The sequence below is a fragment of the Cyphomyrmex costatus genome, unplaced genomic scaffold (genome assembly GCF_001594065.2).
Source record: "Cyphomyrmex costatus isolate MS0001 unplaced genomic scaffold, Ccosl1.0 scaffold159, whole genome shotgun sequence".
In the NCBI taxonomy this organism is placed as follows: domain Eukaryota; kingdom Metazoa; phylum Arthropoda; class Insecta; order Hymenoptera; family Formicidae; genus Cyphomyrmex; species Cyphomyrmex costatus.
In genome coordinates this window covers 757,668-772,121 of record NW_017275598.1, presented here as the reverse complement: position 1 = coordinate 772,121, position 14,454 = coordinate 757,668, and the positions used below count along the sequence as shown (strand labels likewise).

Sequence of the window (14,454 nt, the reverse complement as noted above, 5' to 3'; positions counted from 1 at the left end):
TAAGTGAGCGACGAGAATCTCTGTCTTTCGAATAGCGTTGTCCGAGAGAAAATAATTAGTGCGTAAATATAGCTATTCGTTCTTCGCGCTCTACATATGTATAATCTTGCTGTTCAGCGCACAGAAAGAACGTACGTCACTTAGTTTCACCTGAACTGCGTTCAGCCCCCAGATGCATCTAGATGTTATATTTTATTCTTGTTTAACATTCAATGAACAACAAGGATAAAATGATATACCCTAAATTACGGAACAATTGCGCTCTCTCGTTATCGACGTATTGTTTATATAATGCGTGTGCTCGATGTTATTGCTTACATGTACAATTTGGTAAGATCAAACCTCGAGTCGTCCATCAACGGTTGCGGCAGGTCAACGCGCGGAGGGACGCGTCGGAGAGAAAGAGGCACGTCGTCGCGGTGCTCGTCGGCTCCGAGGAGGCCGAGGCGAAGGAGCCGAGTTGCGATCGTGTTAGCGCTGGTGGATGTGCGTGGTGAGATGCTTGGAAAGATAGTCAGCCCGGGCGAAGCATTTGCCGCACATTTCACAGTGATACGGCCGCTCGCCGGTGTGGATGCGCAAGTGCCTCGTTAGATCGCTCTTGCCTCCAAAAGCGCGGCCGCAAAACAGGCAGACGAACGGCCGTTCGCCAGTGTGCTTGCGCACGTGTAGCTTCAGGTTCTCCTTGGATCTCACGCACTTGCCGCAGAACGGGCAGGCAAAGCGCCGCTCGCGACGATCGGCCTCGCGAGTAACGCTCCGCGCGAGATCGATCATCGCCTCGCTCGGCTCGTGCCGATCGTCGTCGACGGCGTTGTCGTCCACGTCGCCAGCTTCGCTACTGGTACCACCGCCGCCGCCGCCGCCACCACCGCCAATCCCGCCGGTCCCAGTGGCGGTGGTGGTGGTGGTGGTGGTCTCCGTCATCTGCACCTCCACCGCGTCGCCAGGGTTCTCTTGAACGCTCGCGGTCTCCGAGACGCTCTCGTCACCGCGGGCGCTCTCAGAGAATACCCCACGCATCTCCTCGGCGTCGCCCGGATTCGTCGTGGTGTCGCTGCCGGTCTCAATCTGGGACGGCTCGCCGGTGCTGGAGACCTGATCGCTGCGCTCGGCCGGTGCCGAGACGACGACGACGCTGCTTTGCGGCTCGGGCGCGCGCTGCAACCGCTCAAGCGCGTGGTTGAGGCGGTGTTTCTTAAAGGACTTTAGATACCTGAACTGCATGCCGCACACGTCGCAGGTGAAGAGCTTGTCGGCCGGTAGCCGCGCGCGATGGTTCTGCTCGCGATGCTTGACGTAGGCGGATCGGTAGCGGTAGCGCTGACCACACTGCTCGCAGGTGAACGGCTTGTCGTCGCTGGTCTGACCAGCGTGTTGCAGCAGCGCGTGTCGCTCCAGCAGCCACGGCGACGGGAATGTCGCCAGGCAGACGCCGCAGCGACGCACCAGTCCGGCTAGGCCGGTGAAGCCGCCGTGGCCGAGGATGGTGCCACCGGTGCCTCCGTGCGCGCTCGTCCGCTCCACCAGCGCGCCCCATCCGCCCGCTTCCAATCCGAGGGCGAGCGAGACCTGCAACAGGAGAGGACATTACGTCACACGAGCAGCACGATTTGAGCTTCGAATAACCCGAGGGTCTCGATTAATCGTGCGATTTCTTGCTCGGTAGACCTTATAGGAAAGATCGTAATTGACTCTGAATAATTTAAACAAAATAATTCCAATAATTCGAGCATCTCAGGAGATATTCTATGACGCGATTCATGTGTATAATTTGAATAATTTTATTGAAAAAAAAAAAAGAAGAAAAAAACAAAATTCAGCTCGTTTCATGAACTTCGTTATTTGTCTCGCGAACGTGGTTCGAATAGCGCGTCGCGCAGCGGATGTCTCGGGCGGGTATTGTTTCACGCTCGAATGGAAGATTATGAACTGTACACTTACCCTTTGTATCGCGCGGACGCGGCTTATGATAGCGATAAACAATCCCTACGGCATAATATCGCTCTGGGTTTCACGCGAGATTGGATACACGGCGGGGATTGCGGTTGCGCAGCAGAGGCAGGCAAGAATACACACATCGTATACGCACGTGACGTATTGTTAACACAAACAGTTTGCAGCTTTTATTTCACAAATTGTTAATTTACAACTATGATATGCATTCGTTCGTCTAAGAATCGAAACAAACCAGTTTTTTTTTTTTTTTAATTTATTTCTTCTTTTTTACGCCAAGCCAAATCAGTTGTGGCTATCCGCTATGATCGGAACGTTCAGAAACGCATTGTCGATACTGGTGAACTTTTCACGGACGAGAGTGGGTTTTTGTTCTGTCGGAGTAGATTTTTCCGGTTTTCCTTCATGTGTGTGTGTATGTGTGTGTGTGTGTGAGAGTTTCTACAAGATGCCGAATTTTGCCGATTTTTCCGAAACGTCCGATTCCTATCGACATACAGCTGAAATGCATACGTGTACACAAGTGTTCGCGCGTGTTTGCATATACAAACGCCATTAAACCGAAACTCAATCGAGCTCGCAAATCTCAGGACGCATTCGCAACGTGGCTACGATTTCACGGCTTCAATTCAAAATTTTGCGACACTCAATTTTGGATAATTTCGAAATCAGACCTGTCGACAATCCAAAACTTTCAACACAGAACGAAACGTATCGGATGGACGGAAATGCTGTCGGATTATTCGCTCAGTCGCCTCCTCGGTCGCGTCCATCTTACACGTCTCTAGTTTCCAAGTGAACACTTGTACGAGTTGAACATAGTTACTCGATTACAATGAGCTCGGGGACACAGCGCAAATTTTTTTTTTACAATATATATATATCCCTGTCTTTTCCTCGCACTGTCGTTCGCGATAGCAACGAGTGCGCGTGATGATGTTGAAGTTTTTATATCATATGATTTTCAATTCACAAATGAAGATTCTTTTCTCACGAAAAAAAAAATAAGTAGTTCAATTATCTATTAAATATTTTAGAATTTTTTCTTTAACATTTTTATCATCCCGGAAAAGGAAAGAAATTTTTCCATAACAGTTAACTTTTCGTTCTTACAAAATAGTAAGTAGAGAGTTAATTTCATCTGTTGCTAAATATATATATACGAAGAAAATTGTACAATAATTAAAGTAAATCTTATGAATTATTCTAATTTTGTCCTGAACTTTTTATTGCGCTTTTACTCAATAACTGAATAAATGGTACGACGACGAGAACAAGTGTATTCCGCAAATCAATTGTGAGATGTAGACTCGTCGTAGCTCGTCCATTGCCTAATCACATACGAAGGTGACATCACGTGTATCACGCGCGCGAACGGCCGTAAAAATAAACTAGAATATCCAAAAATGAGACGCATTGGTCGGTTGGTCGGTAGTCTTTTTATTTCACCGCAGGCAAAGATCGCGCTTCGATAACTCACATACGTGTCCTATCGCAGCCCATAATATCTAAGATCAGCAAGGTCGCACTCGGGAGTTCCGAGTATCACGCGATATCGTACATGTACAAGGTGTTCGAAAAGCAAAGAAGAGCAAACAGTGCAACCGGATTAAAAATATATTAATGCACTCGACAGTTGTAAAGTCGCGCGAGTGTCTTCAGAGCATTGTTGTCGAGAACAAACAAAACATATAATTAACTATACGTATAAAAATACTAATTTTTTGCACCGTTTATTAATATCGTGTTATTGGTGGTAGAAAATATTCATCTCGCATGGCTGAAATATTTTTTGCGTCAACTACACTTTTTCTTAGTGCATTTTTTGATGTAAAATTTCAAAAAAATTTCAGTAGACACGATTGCATAGTGAAAAATTAACAATCTTATTCAGAGATAAAGTTGCAAAGAAATCAATCATTTACTGTCGCGCGTTAACGAAAAATGTATATTTTATATATCGATATGTAATTTACATTTTTATTTTCGGTGCTGTTTCGTCTCTATTCTTCCTTCTTAAGTTTAATGAATTTTGTGGATATTATTACCGTGAGAATTAATTTAATGATCTCTAGAGTGCGACCAAGAAAATCTCGAAACAAGCGTGATTGGGGTATCACATTAAATGTTTGATCGTGACGCCTGACAAAAAGTTGACGATACTTTTGGAGATTTCAATTAAATTAGAACGTGTCTTTCTCAAATGCGATTAAGAAATCTCAACGATACTGCTCCTCATCGAGGGTTTTTACGTTTGAAAAACTTAATTTTCTTCCGAGCTATGACAAGCGCGAGTTATATTGCTCTTAATTTTCCGCGACAACTCGGTGCATCGGAATATCGAGTGCACATTGTCGAATGCATCGCGGAGAGATCGTAACGGCACCATTGGCGTTTGCGTTCCGTTTACAGCTCTCTCGTATCCGTTCTCGCAAAGTCCGATAATCGAATTACTAACGCCGCGAGATAGTTTCGAGAGTCTCGTCGCAAACAAACATTTTCTCGTCGGCGCTCAAATTCCGTCTCTCGCTCGCCTGAAGAACAACGTTCGCTTTTTTTTGCTGACAAACTATGTGTACACTACACATTTCCCTCTGTCTTTCAATTGCCTCTCTCTCTCTCTCTCTCTCTCTCTCTCATACATACGCACACATACAAACATGCATTCTCCCTTTTTCTCTCTCTTTCCTCCTTCCCCTTTTTCTCTTTGTCTCTCTGTCTCTCCCTCTAATATTCGATAATCAAGCGAATGGGCGTGGGTGCTTGGTGTCGAGATGTGCTAAAGTGGAATGGCATGAGCATTCGATTCCTTAAAGGTCCGGTTACACATGTGTTATTACGCTTTAACAGCACGTTATTAAATTCTGGGAAAGCAAAATCTAAGACTCTGGTTGGCACAAAACGAAACGAGTAGTGGTTGCCGCGGGTACCGGCCGCGTCGCGTCACGCCGCGCCCGTGATGAACGGACCTGACGGACGGACGAACGGAAACGCCGCAACGAGTCGTTACAAGTATGAAAAATATTCCGGTAACCATTAACACCGTTTAAAAAAGTTATTGCATCTGGGTAACCTATGTTGTATAGGTACACGTTTCTCTTTTATCGTATATTGTACAAATATTGTTGTAAGTCGGTAGTACAAACGTTACTGTAGAAAACATAACAATTCGTAGGTTTCGTATGTCTTTCGTATCGTTACGGAAAGCTTAAGTGTTATACAATCTGTTATTACTATATGCGAGATTTTCGATCTACAGGGTGACTCCGAAAATATTGAACACTGTGTTGTCTCTGCATGTATGTGTGTATGTGTTAGATGTGTGTACATGTTTATGCGATCTCTCTTTCCCTCTCTCTTTTCCATTCTCTGTATCTGTTGATTACCAGGGGAATCAAAAGCCGGGGAATTACATGAAATTAGATCTCGTTGTAACCGAGCCTCGACAGACGGGTGTTACTTTCGTCTGCACTTCGGCGAAACGTTATTTAATTGTAGTGCCAAAAGAGAAAAAAGCATTCATTTTGTTCCATACATATAAACGCTCCTTCATTTCAAGAGTGACATAAATTAACAAACGTAACGTACGAGTTACGTTTTTTGAGTCATTTACATCATGAACGAGACGAGTACAATTATTATATAGGTACCAGTACTCTATCGATCACTAAAAGCAACGCAATCTAAATTCATAAAAAATTGTCATAATAACTGCGAAAAAGGTTCTTCGCAAGAATTGCGAAACGAAAGTGAGAAAAATGTCATTTGTGTGATCATGTTAAAATTATATTCCTTTTAACTTTAATTCAATACGTTATATTGAATTAATCAATTGTTTCCTGTAAAGTTGAAAAATACAGATTGTCTCCTTTTCTGAGAGAATTCAATTTTTGTCAAGTTGCGTCACTTTTGGAGTAAGGGAGCAATATACAAAAAAAATATTTGCGAAATTCGCGGATAGTTTACGCGGCCTCCTTCGCACCGGCTTTGCGACGCGTGTTTCTTTCGTAAACTGTTAACGCGCGCGAAATGCACGTTTCGCAGAAGAAAGCGGAAATGCATTCGTGGATCCCGGGCTATGTGCTTAGTAAGTATCGCGATTATACAATGTTACTCCATGGAAACAATGACGGAAACGGATGTGCTTGGACGCGAAATATGCAGTGAGTGCACAATACGACCGACGTCCGACAATGTTGATAATTCTCGGTACCCTTCAGCCATCGTTATATCTTTCAGCGTTGGTATTTAGTCAACGACGACGACGACGACGTCTCGAAATCTCCACGAGAAAATGTCGCGCTTCCAAAATATCTCAAAAAGTCAAGGCGTCTCAAATATCTCGGCGAATTACATTTCAAACATACATATTCCCCGAATATACGCGTTTGCTAAATTTACTTTGAAAATGTTATACGCTTTGCACGTAAAATATACATATCACATTTACATGTTGCTGCGCGAGTTTAGCATTTCGCGCGCATTGATATCCTACTCTTCTTTCTGATACACGATCGTGGCCTTCGACTGCATTTCGGGCAGAGAGATAACAAATTGTTTTGCGAACGCTTTCGCACATCCCGGTCGCCGCGGGATGAAAGATACCGCGCAGGTGAGAGATACCCCCCTCTATATATACATCTGCACATCCACGCGCAAAGTACGCATCGTATACACGGTGCGGTAAATCGGTATTCATCAAACGCGGTTATCGAGCGTCGGCGAGAGCGTCGGCGAGAGCTGCACGCCCCGTAAGATATGACGTGTCGGGCGTACAACTTTTTTCTACACTTTTTTTTTACATGTACGCGGTGTACTTTGAAAAGCTCGGCCAGAGGGAGAAAGAGCGGCTTGACAAGGCTGAGCGTCGTAATCGGGAGGGATGGGAGGGGGAGCGAACGGGGGGGAAAAACGCGGGGGTAGCGACAGAGACGAGAGGAAGAGAGAGAGCGAGAGAGAGAGAGAGAGAGAGGCCGTGATCCTGCCGCGTCGACCTTATTGGCGGAATTCCCGCGGAAGAGATCCCATTAATAACGGAGCGACAAGCAGGCACGTACCCGCGGTCCGTCGCAAGGAGGGGTGCGGGGTGGGATGCACGTGCTTCACGAGTATACACTGCTGCATCTCGCTGACGCGCGTTGCATACACACGCGTCTCTCTGTCTCTGTCGCGTAGATGTGGAATACACGTGCGCGCGGATGTGAACCCAACAGCGGCAGCAGCGGCGACGGCGACGGCGGCGGCGGCGGCGGCGACGACGACGACGCGAGCGAAGCTGCCTGTCCTTTCACGTTACGAAAGAAAAATTGCAAGTTCAGCAAAAAATACAATCGCGATATAAACCGATTTGATTCGTGCTCTCGACGTGCTGCGCTACGCCCAAAGCATTGACGGTTACTTGGTGCATTAAAACGCGGCATTAAATCTGTCGCTCTTTTTTTTCTTCTTTTTTTTTTCACTTTTTTTTTTCATAAACTGATAATCATCTGGTAATGCTCATTTAATCGCTTCTTCGACCATCAGCTTAAATTGTCATGCGATTATCGTACAATCAACAGTACGGTCGACGTTTAAAGTCCTGGAAGCAGCATTAATCATAGCAATCTCTTAACGCGATAAACTTATAATTTTTGTATAGCTCTTTTATCACAAGTGATGTTCAAGATCCAATAATTTTCTCTTTGGTCTTTTCGAAAAATCCAATTGTAATCACCGTGTAAGAAGTGTTATCAATATTCGCCATGTTGATAGTAACATTAATCGTACGATAATTTTTCTAAAAAAAAAAGCGATAAATTAACCTTTTTTGTTTAAGAAATATAAATTTATCCATTACAAAACACAGTTTCAGTATAGAGAGGTATATAAAATTTTATAAAAGTTTTGTGTTACTCTTATTTACAATTCTAAAATATATTATTTGGTTTATAATAAATAACCCACGTAATCTGTTTTTTTCTTAATTTCTCATAATCGAATTATTATCTAATTTACGGCTCATTAATTTAAATTTAAATCACTTAGATTTTCGGCAAGTAAGATATCTCTATCCAGCAAAAGTAGTGCAATTATCTCTGTAACGATTATTTTCTTTTTTAATTTCTTACAATTTTAAATTAGATATTTAATTTTCCACATACAACACATATCATTAATTTAAATAAAAAATCAATTGACCTTTCGATAAAAAAGTTATCCATCAAAGTGTAAATATCTCGCTTGATCTTTCTTTCATTTTTCATAATTAAATTATTAAATGTTAATTTTTTCCACGTATCATTAACTTGAATTGAGATTAATTCGATTTTCGACGGGAAAGATGTCTCTATATTTATCAGAATGTATCTCTTTTCGCTTCCGCGTACAAAATTTGTCCGATTACTCTCTGATACTGAGACTTTTGTAGAACAGGCATCTATGCACCCCGCTAGTATCTGAAAATCGAGTACAGGCGTCGGAAATCATAGCGTAAGAACGTAGGCGACGCGCGAGTACGCTCCAGGAACGTGTTATACCGAGTGACCCGATCCGCAAACTTGCGAAACGCGCGCTCCGTGTGATGCCTTTAACTAGGCTAGTAGTAACAGACGGTGCTCGCGGTAGGAGACGCGACTCGGCGCGGCGGCAGTAGTCGATCGCGTGTGTCGTCGATGTGTGTGTGTGTGTGTGTGTGGTGTGTGTACGGATCGTGGAGGCAGTGGTAGGCGTAGGCTTAGCGTGTCGGCGGATCGGGTGCTCGCACACCTGCCTGCGCGACCCGCGTCTATATACACGTAGAAGATGCACGACGGCGTAGATGCAGGGCGCGCGTGTATGCGTGTCTTGTACGTGCGTCGCGTGTTGGTGCCGCACGCGTAGGCGTGCCTACCTACGCTCGGAATCGCGCAGGTAGGCGTGACTTGGGGCGGCGCCAGGTGAATACACCCCTGACCTATGCTTTCTTCTCTCTCGTTCCCTTCGCTCTCACCCTCTTACAATTCCTCTCTCTCTCTCCCACTCTCTTGCTCTCTCGCTCGTGATACACGTGTCCCCGAATTTATATCGGCTACCGATTCTTTGTCCATGCGCGCGTGTACCCAACCAACTCGCGAAGGGTCGATCGTTGTAATCGTTGATAACTCCGCAGAGAGAGAGAGAGAGAGAGAGAGAGAGAGAGAGAGAGAGAGAGAGGCATTTCTTCCTTTTCCCTCTCTTGCTCCCTTTTTTCCTTCCTTCCTCCTCGTTACTCTCTCTCGCCCTATCTCTTACTCTATCGTTTTGGAGGGTGTGCGCGCACACGTGCGTGTGCACCCTCGAAAACGATAGAGGAAGAGAGAAAAGGGTATCTCTCGCATTCACCCTACTTCTACCACCACTCCTCCTCCTTCCACCATGTACCCTCGACGTGACTAACAGACGCACTTCGACACGTGCGTGCGATTCCGCGAAGTTTCCGCTAACGTAATTTCGCGAGACTCACGTGGAATCTGTTCCGCGAAATCTTTCTACTGTGCGATTTCTTTCCACGATTTTGTGCCGTGATTTATTTTGCAAGCCTGTCAATCCACGAATGCTTTAATCGTAGAGACTTTTCGCGGGGTTTCCTTTATTTTTCCGAAAGTGATGAAAAAATCAGATGAAGAGTTTACACCAGAAACATGATTAGTGCGAAGGAGTTTTGTTTTCATTATTTGTATTGTAGATAAAATCATGGATCCGAATCTTTTCAATAGGATAAATTTTTTGGAACAATTTTCTTTTTTTGTGTATCGAAGCCAGTGAAATAAAAGTTATTTTTTATACGTGCGCGAGTTTTTAATTTTTTGTTTCACAAATATAATACATATAATCCTTTTGTACCAATCTAACACTTTGGTTATCGTTCTTTTCTCCGCTGTCGTATTTTTACGAATATCACATTGAACATCTTTCAAGCTCAGTCAGTCCGTGAGGGTCGATTACATTCTCCTATTGATTTCGCGTCTGGAGTGAAAAGAGAAAGAGTACGGTCGCTAAGATTGGATATGAAAGAACATGAAAATATAACGTCATCGAAATTAATCGCGGTTCTATTCTGAGGAAGTTAGAGCGACGTAAATTAAAAGAGAAAAAAAAATTGTCCGAACATTGTCTCTCTCTCTCTCTCTCTTTCTCTTGTTACATTTGTAAGATGATTTTGTATTACTCACCACGACCGGAAGAACAGCAAGACGTACAATAAGCTATTTCGGAACTGTCTAAAAATACATATTTCAAAGTACAAACATTTTCAGGATCTTCCAAATTTGTCCAATTTTCGATCGAACGAAAATAACGTTGATTTTTTTTTTGTTGGTTGTTGTCGATTGTTATGCGAAATCAATGATTTAGCGAAATATTATTTTAGAAAATAATAGAGGATTTCGATGAATCCCCGTTATCGAATGTGCTTGCTCAGTTTCGCTGCTTGGATATAATTTTTTTCGTTACGCGTTCCGCGTTATTCCAGCGTGAATGATATTCGGGGGGGATTCTACACGTAGGCAAATTTTCGTCGAAAATGCGATTGTTCTATCGAAAACGACGAGTCGGGGGAGATAGAAATGGCGAAAAAGCAACGTTGCCTAATGCCGGCCTATGGGTATGCGATGCGACCTTCGAAAATCGTACAAAACATGGATCACAGTAAAATAAGAGAGCACTCGTGCCCAATGTACAAACAATAAAGTATATATATATATATATATGTATATATATATATTATATAATCCTACCTATAATATATTGTAAGAACTTTATCAACATGTTCTCATCGCGCTAGGTTTTTTTTCCTTTGCCTAATTTTTTTATCATAATGTCAATAATTATGATTAGGTGTCCCCGTAGTAATAATGCCTATGCATCTTTACATAATAAACTTTGTCTTAATCTCTAAATACTCATTGCCTATAGTTAATTTCAGTTTAGATTAATTCCTATTCACATATTTGTCTCTATATACTGGTGTATACAATAACTCTATGTATATATCTGTATCACTAATCATATTCAATATATGTATATAATATATCATAGAATATATAATATTTCTATGCGTGTCCATATGTATATTTACAGTGTTCAGTTATTTTCTCACATTTTCTCACTCACTCGCATTCTATTCGACCTTTGTATATTACATTCGCCCCTTTCTCTTTTACAGTATATATATATTTATATATATATATTAAATTATATACTAAACTATTAAAATACTAGTATAAATATCTCTTGACATATAATATATATTTTTTTTCATATATATATATATGTATTCATTTGTTTATTTATATATGTATAGTGTAGAGTGATCGCGGCGGAGACGCGGAAACGGATGGATATTCCGATTGAAAACGATATACATAGCGTCGATTACATGCGTTTCGACGTCTCCGCGAAGTTCCGCCTCTCTTTCTCTCTCTCTCCCTCTCTTCTTTTTTCTTCACTTCTTTTTACATTTATTGCTATTGGATTCATTGCATAATAGATTCTCCCGTGTGTGTGAACTGATATATTCGATTTCATTATATTCGCCTACGTTTTCCATTTTTTTTTTCCTCCTTTACTTGCTCAGCGGCGCGGCGGTTTATAGAAGAGAAGATGTTGAGCGAAGCGAATCGTCGAAATTAGCCGCTCGCGCGCAACGTGATCGCGCCGTTTCACGCTTCTCCGATCGTGGACAAAGTGCGCAGCAGTTTTGAGTTTGCTTAAGTAATTAATCGCGGTATTAATTAGAGAGTAAGGACCCTATAAAAGCGAGGGAACGCGTGCGAAGCACCGGACGATCCGTGGTATGCCTTTTGTGCGATCAAGCGTATATGTACCTTGGAAAATTTGTGAGGCTTAGCTTAAATTATATCAGTCCAAATAAACGCTTCCCTCTGCGCGTCTCTGCAACACGCCATCGACGTTGGAATGCCAATTTTTGAATTTCCAAACTCGCAAAACGTGTGTGTATGTGTGTATGCGTGTAATAATATTTCCTCTCTGTATACATGCGAGAGACATCGCTATCAAATACCTATGATTGAAAATATTATCATTTACAATTACTCGATCGGATCAGCGACGAATTTTGTAAAAAAATTTAACAAGTATTCTTCAGTAATTAACAGAGCGAACGTTTTCATCTAGTAAAATTTTATTTTACACCCGAAATACCAATAAAGTGAATCACACACAGACAAATTTGTATTTAAATCCGCGACAGCTTTTATTTTGTGATACTGACGCCGATTATCTGTATCCCCCCTTTTTCCAATTTAGTCAGTCTCTTAATTGTAATCTAAAATATATCGAGTATCTCTATCGACGTTAAGTACAAGATTAAAACTTTGTGACATTTTTTTTTTCTCTTGATTGCCGTCGTGCATTTCTTTTGCCGTTCGATCACTCGATCTTCTCTTCCATGAGCAACTATAACCGCGACGAGCTATTTGCCGCTCGCCGTCACTTATCGATCGGATATCAGTTACGTTAATCTTAATATATTTATTACTATTGTTCTGTCTCGCGCACTTCTCTCCCCATTTTAACAGCAATAATATCAGCCGGGTCAGGGGTTGAGGGCACAAGGCGTTTTTTTTTTTATCTTACGAATGCATTATTTGTCCGTAGCGAAGCGCGCGATTCGGTTGTATACTTCTTTCTGAGATTGATATCTGTACTATTATATTATTAAATATATTTATACAATTTTTAGATTTCATTAAAGTTGATCGCATTTAGTAAAAGTTCTGTCGAGAGGTTGTTCGATATCCGATATAATTAGGCGGATAAACATTGGATGAAAATAGAACGGCAGCTCTGGCTTGCCGGAAATTATTTAATAAATTTGTACTTGTACGTACGAATTTATTACAATGTTTCGTCAATATACAACTGATAAAGCTCCGAACGTGTGCCTTTCGTATCGGATACTCGAACATCCGGCTAGCGAGATTAATCGATAATTTCAATTTTACGCGTTAAGCATAAGCTCTCATCCCCTGACCTGGTTTCAGGTTCGTGCAGACTGCCCGCTTGTTGTCGCCGTGTGAGTGCATTCGCGTAACAATACAGTCGTTCGAAACATATAAAGGAAGGCATCAACGAGTATGAGCGACTGCTTCTATATATACAAAAGCGATTAACGTCTCTCTCTCTCTCTCTCTCTCTCTCTCTTTCTCTTTCTTTCTCTCCCTCTATAGATATACGTCTGCCTAAAAATTTGCGCGGTGATAGAAGAACGTCTGTGAAACTTTTACGGGGGGGGGGGCCGGAAAGGTCGAATAAAAAATATCAGTTCGAAATCGCGAATTTGCGTCGGCGAATATGCGTTAACGTCTATTCCTGAGATTCACAACGAATAAAGAGCGCTGGGTGCCGCTCGCGATACCGTGTTCGCCAAGTATTCGCGCCTCGTGATTCGAGGCATTTACCGTGTCCAGGGCGAGTCAATTGCGCGAATACGGTGGTTAATTAGCGCGGGGGCCGCGGCGCGTTTTCGCGCGCGACACGCGCGCAATCACGATACGTCCACGTGATTGAGTTTTTGGTGGATGGTTCACCGTCGTTGATGCACCTTGATATGAAGATATAGAAACTGATATGCGAATGTTATTCGTTTCACGCACACCGTAAATCCGCGTCGTATATAGCTGTCGCGAAGGGACAGCACGAACCTTCTGCACGTATATTAGGTGTGAACTCGCTTGGGCCGGTCGTCTCCAGTCTCTGCCAATCGTCTCACCCTGAGGAACACTTTCCTCGAATTTTTAATCTCGAGGTTCACAAACGCGGTCGCGATTAACGCGCGTCCGCGCGTGAAAACGAGTAACAACAACGAGAGAACGGGGATCGTACGTGTGTATCAACTTTATTGACATACGATTCTGTATACGCGGGAGAACGTATGTTGCTCGATTTGAAACGCGACGTCTTTGATTTCGAATAATCGACGTGTAACCGCGCGTAATTGGAGACCCACCGGCTTACGCATTGTCCTACAGGGGGCAGAACACGTACACGCGCACACGCATATACGTTGCGCTGTGACGTGCCTGCCAATAATATGCGTGTGTGTAGTAAGGCTATCTCGCCTACGTGTAATCGTAAATCTACATGCTGCTGCTCACCTATGCCTTGCGATAAAATACTATACGTAGGTATGCTTATGCCATTTTATTGTGTGTGCTTCCTTCCATTTTCAACTCGTTAATCGTTAATGCCTACTTATGTTACAATCGACCGAGTACGCTGGCGGCGGCCCCATCGATGTCGATTTATGTCTCCCGTTTTCTCTCTCACAACAGTCCGAATGCGATCAAGTTCTTATTTTACGTGACCTTTCCTTTCTCTCTCTCTCTCTCTCTCTCATTTTTTTTTCTTTTTACGTCCGTCGCGTCTATTCCCGATGACTCCAATGATCGTGTGATTCCTACCTGCGCGACAGTCCGTCGTTCTTCGGTGTAATCATGGACACAACGTGGAAAGTAATTTACATACATATACATCACACAT

At 42.9% G+C, this 14,454-nt stretch overlaps 1 protein-coding gene across 1 annotated transcript; it reads right to left on the bottom strand.

Moving 5' to 3' along the window:
• Nucleotides 1-471: 471 nt before the first annotated feature.
• Nucleotides 472-9,110, bottom strand: LOC108771455 (zinc finger and SCAN domain-containing protein 12-like; the record flags this gene model as incomplete). The annotated part of the gene is made up of 3 exons (XM_018536758.1): nucleotides 472-1,572; nucleotides 1,672-1,696; nucleotides 8,962-9,110. Coding segments are annotated over 3 exons (1,275 nt in total), but the record flags the coding sequence as incomplete, so codon positions are not given.
• Between the last annotated feature and the right edge of the window lie 5,344 nt (nucleotides 9,111-14,454).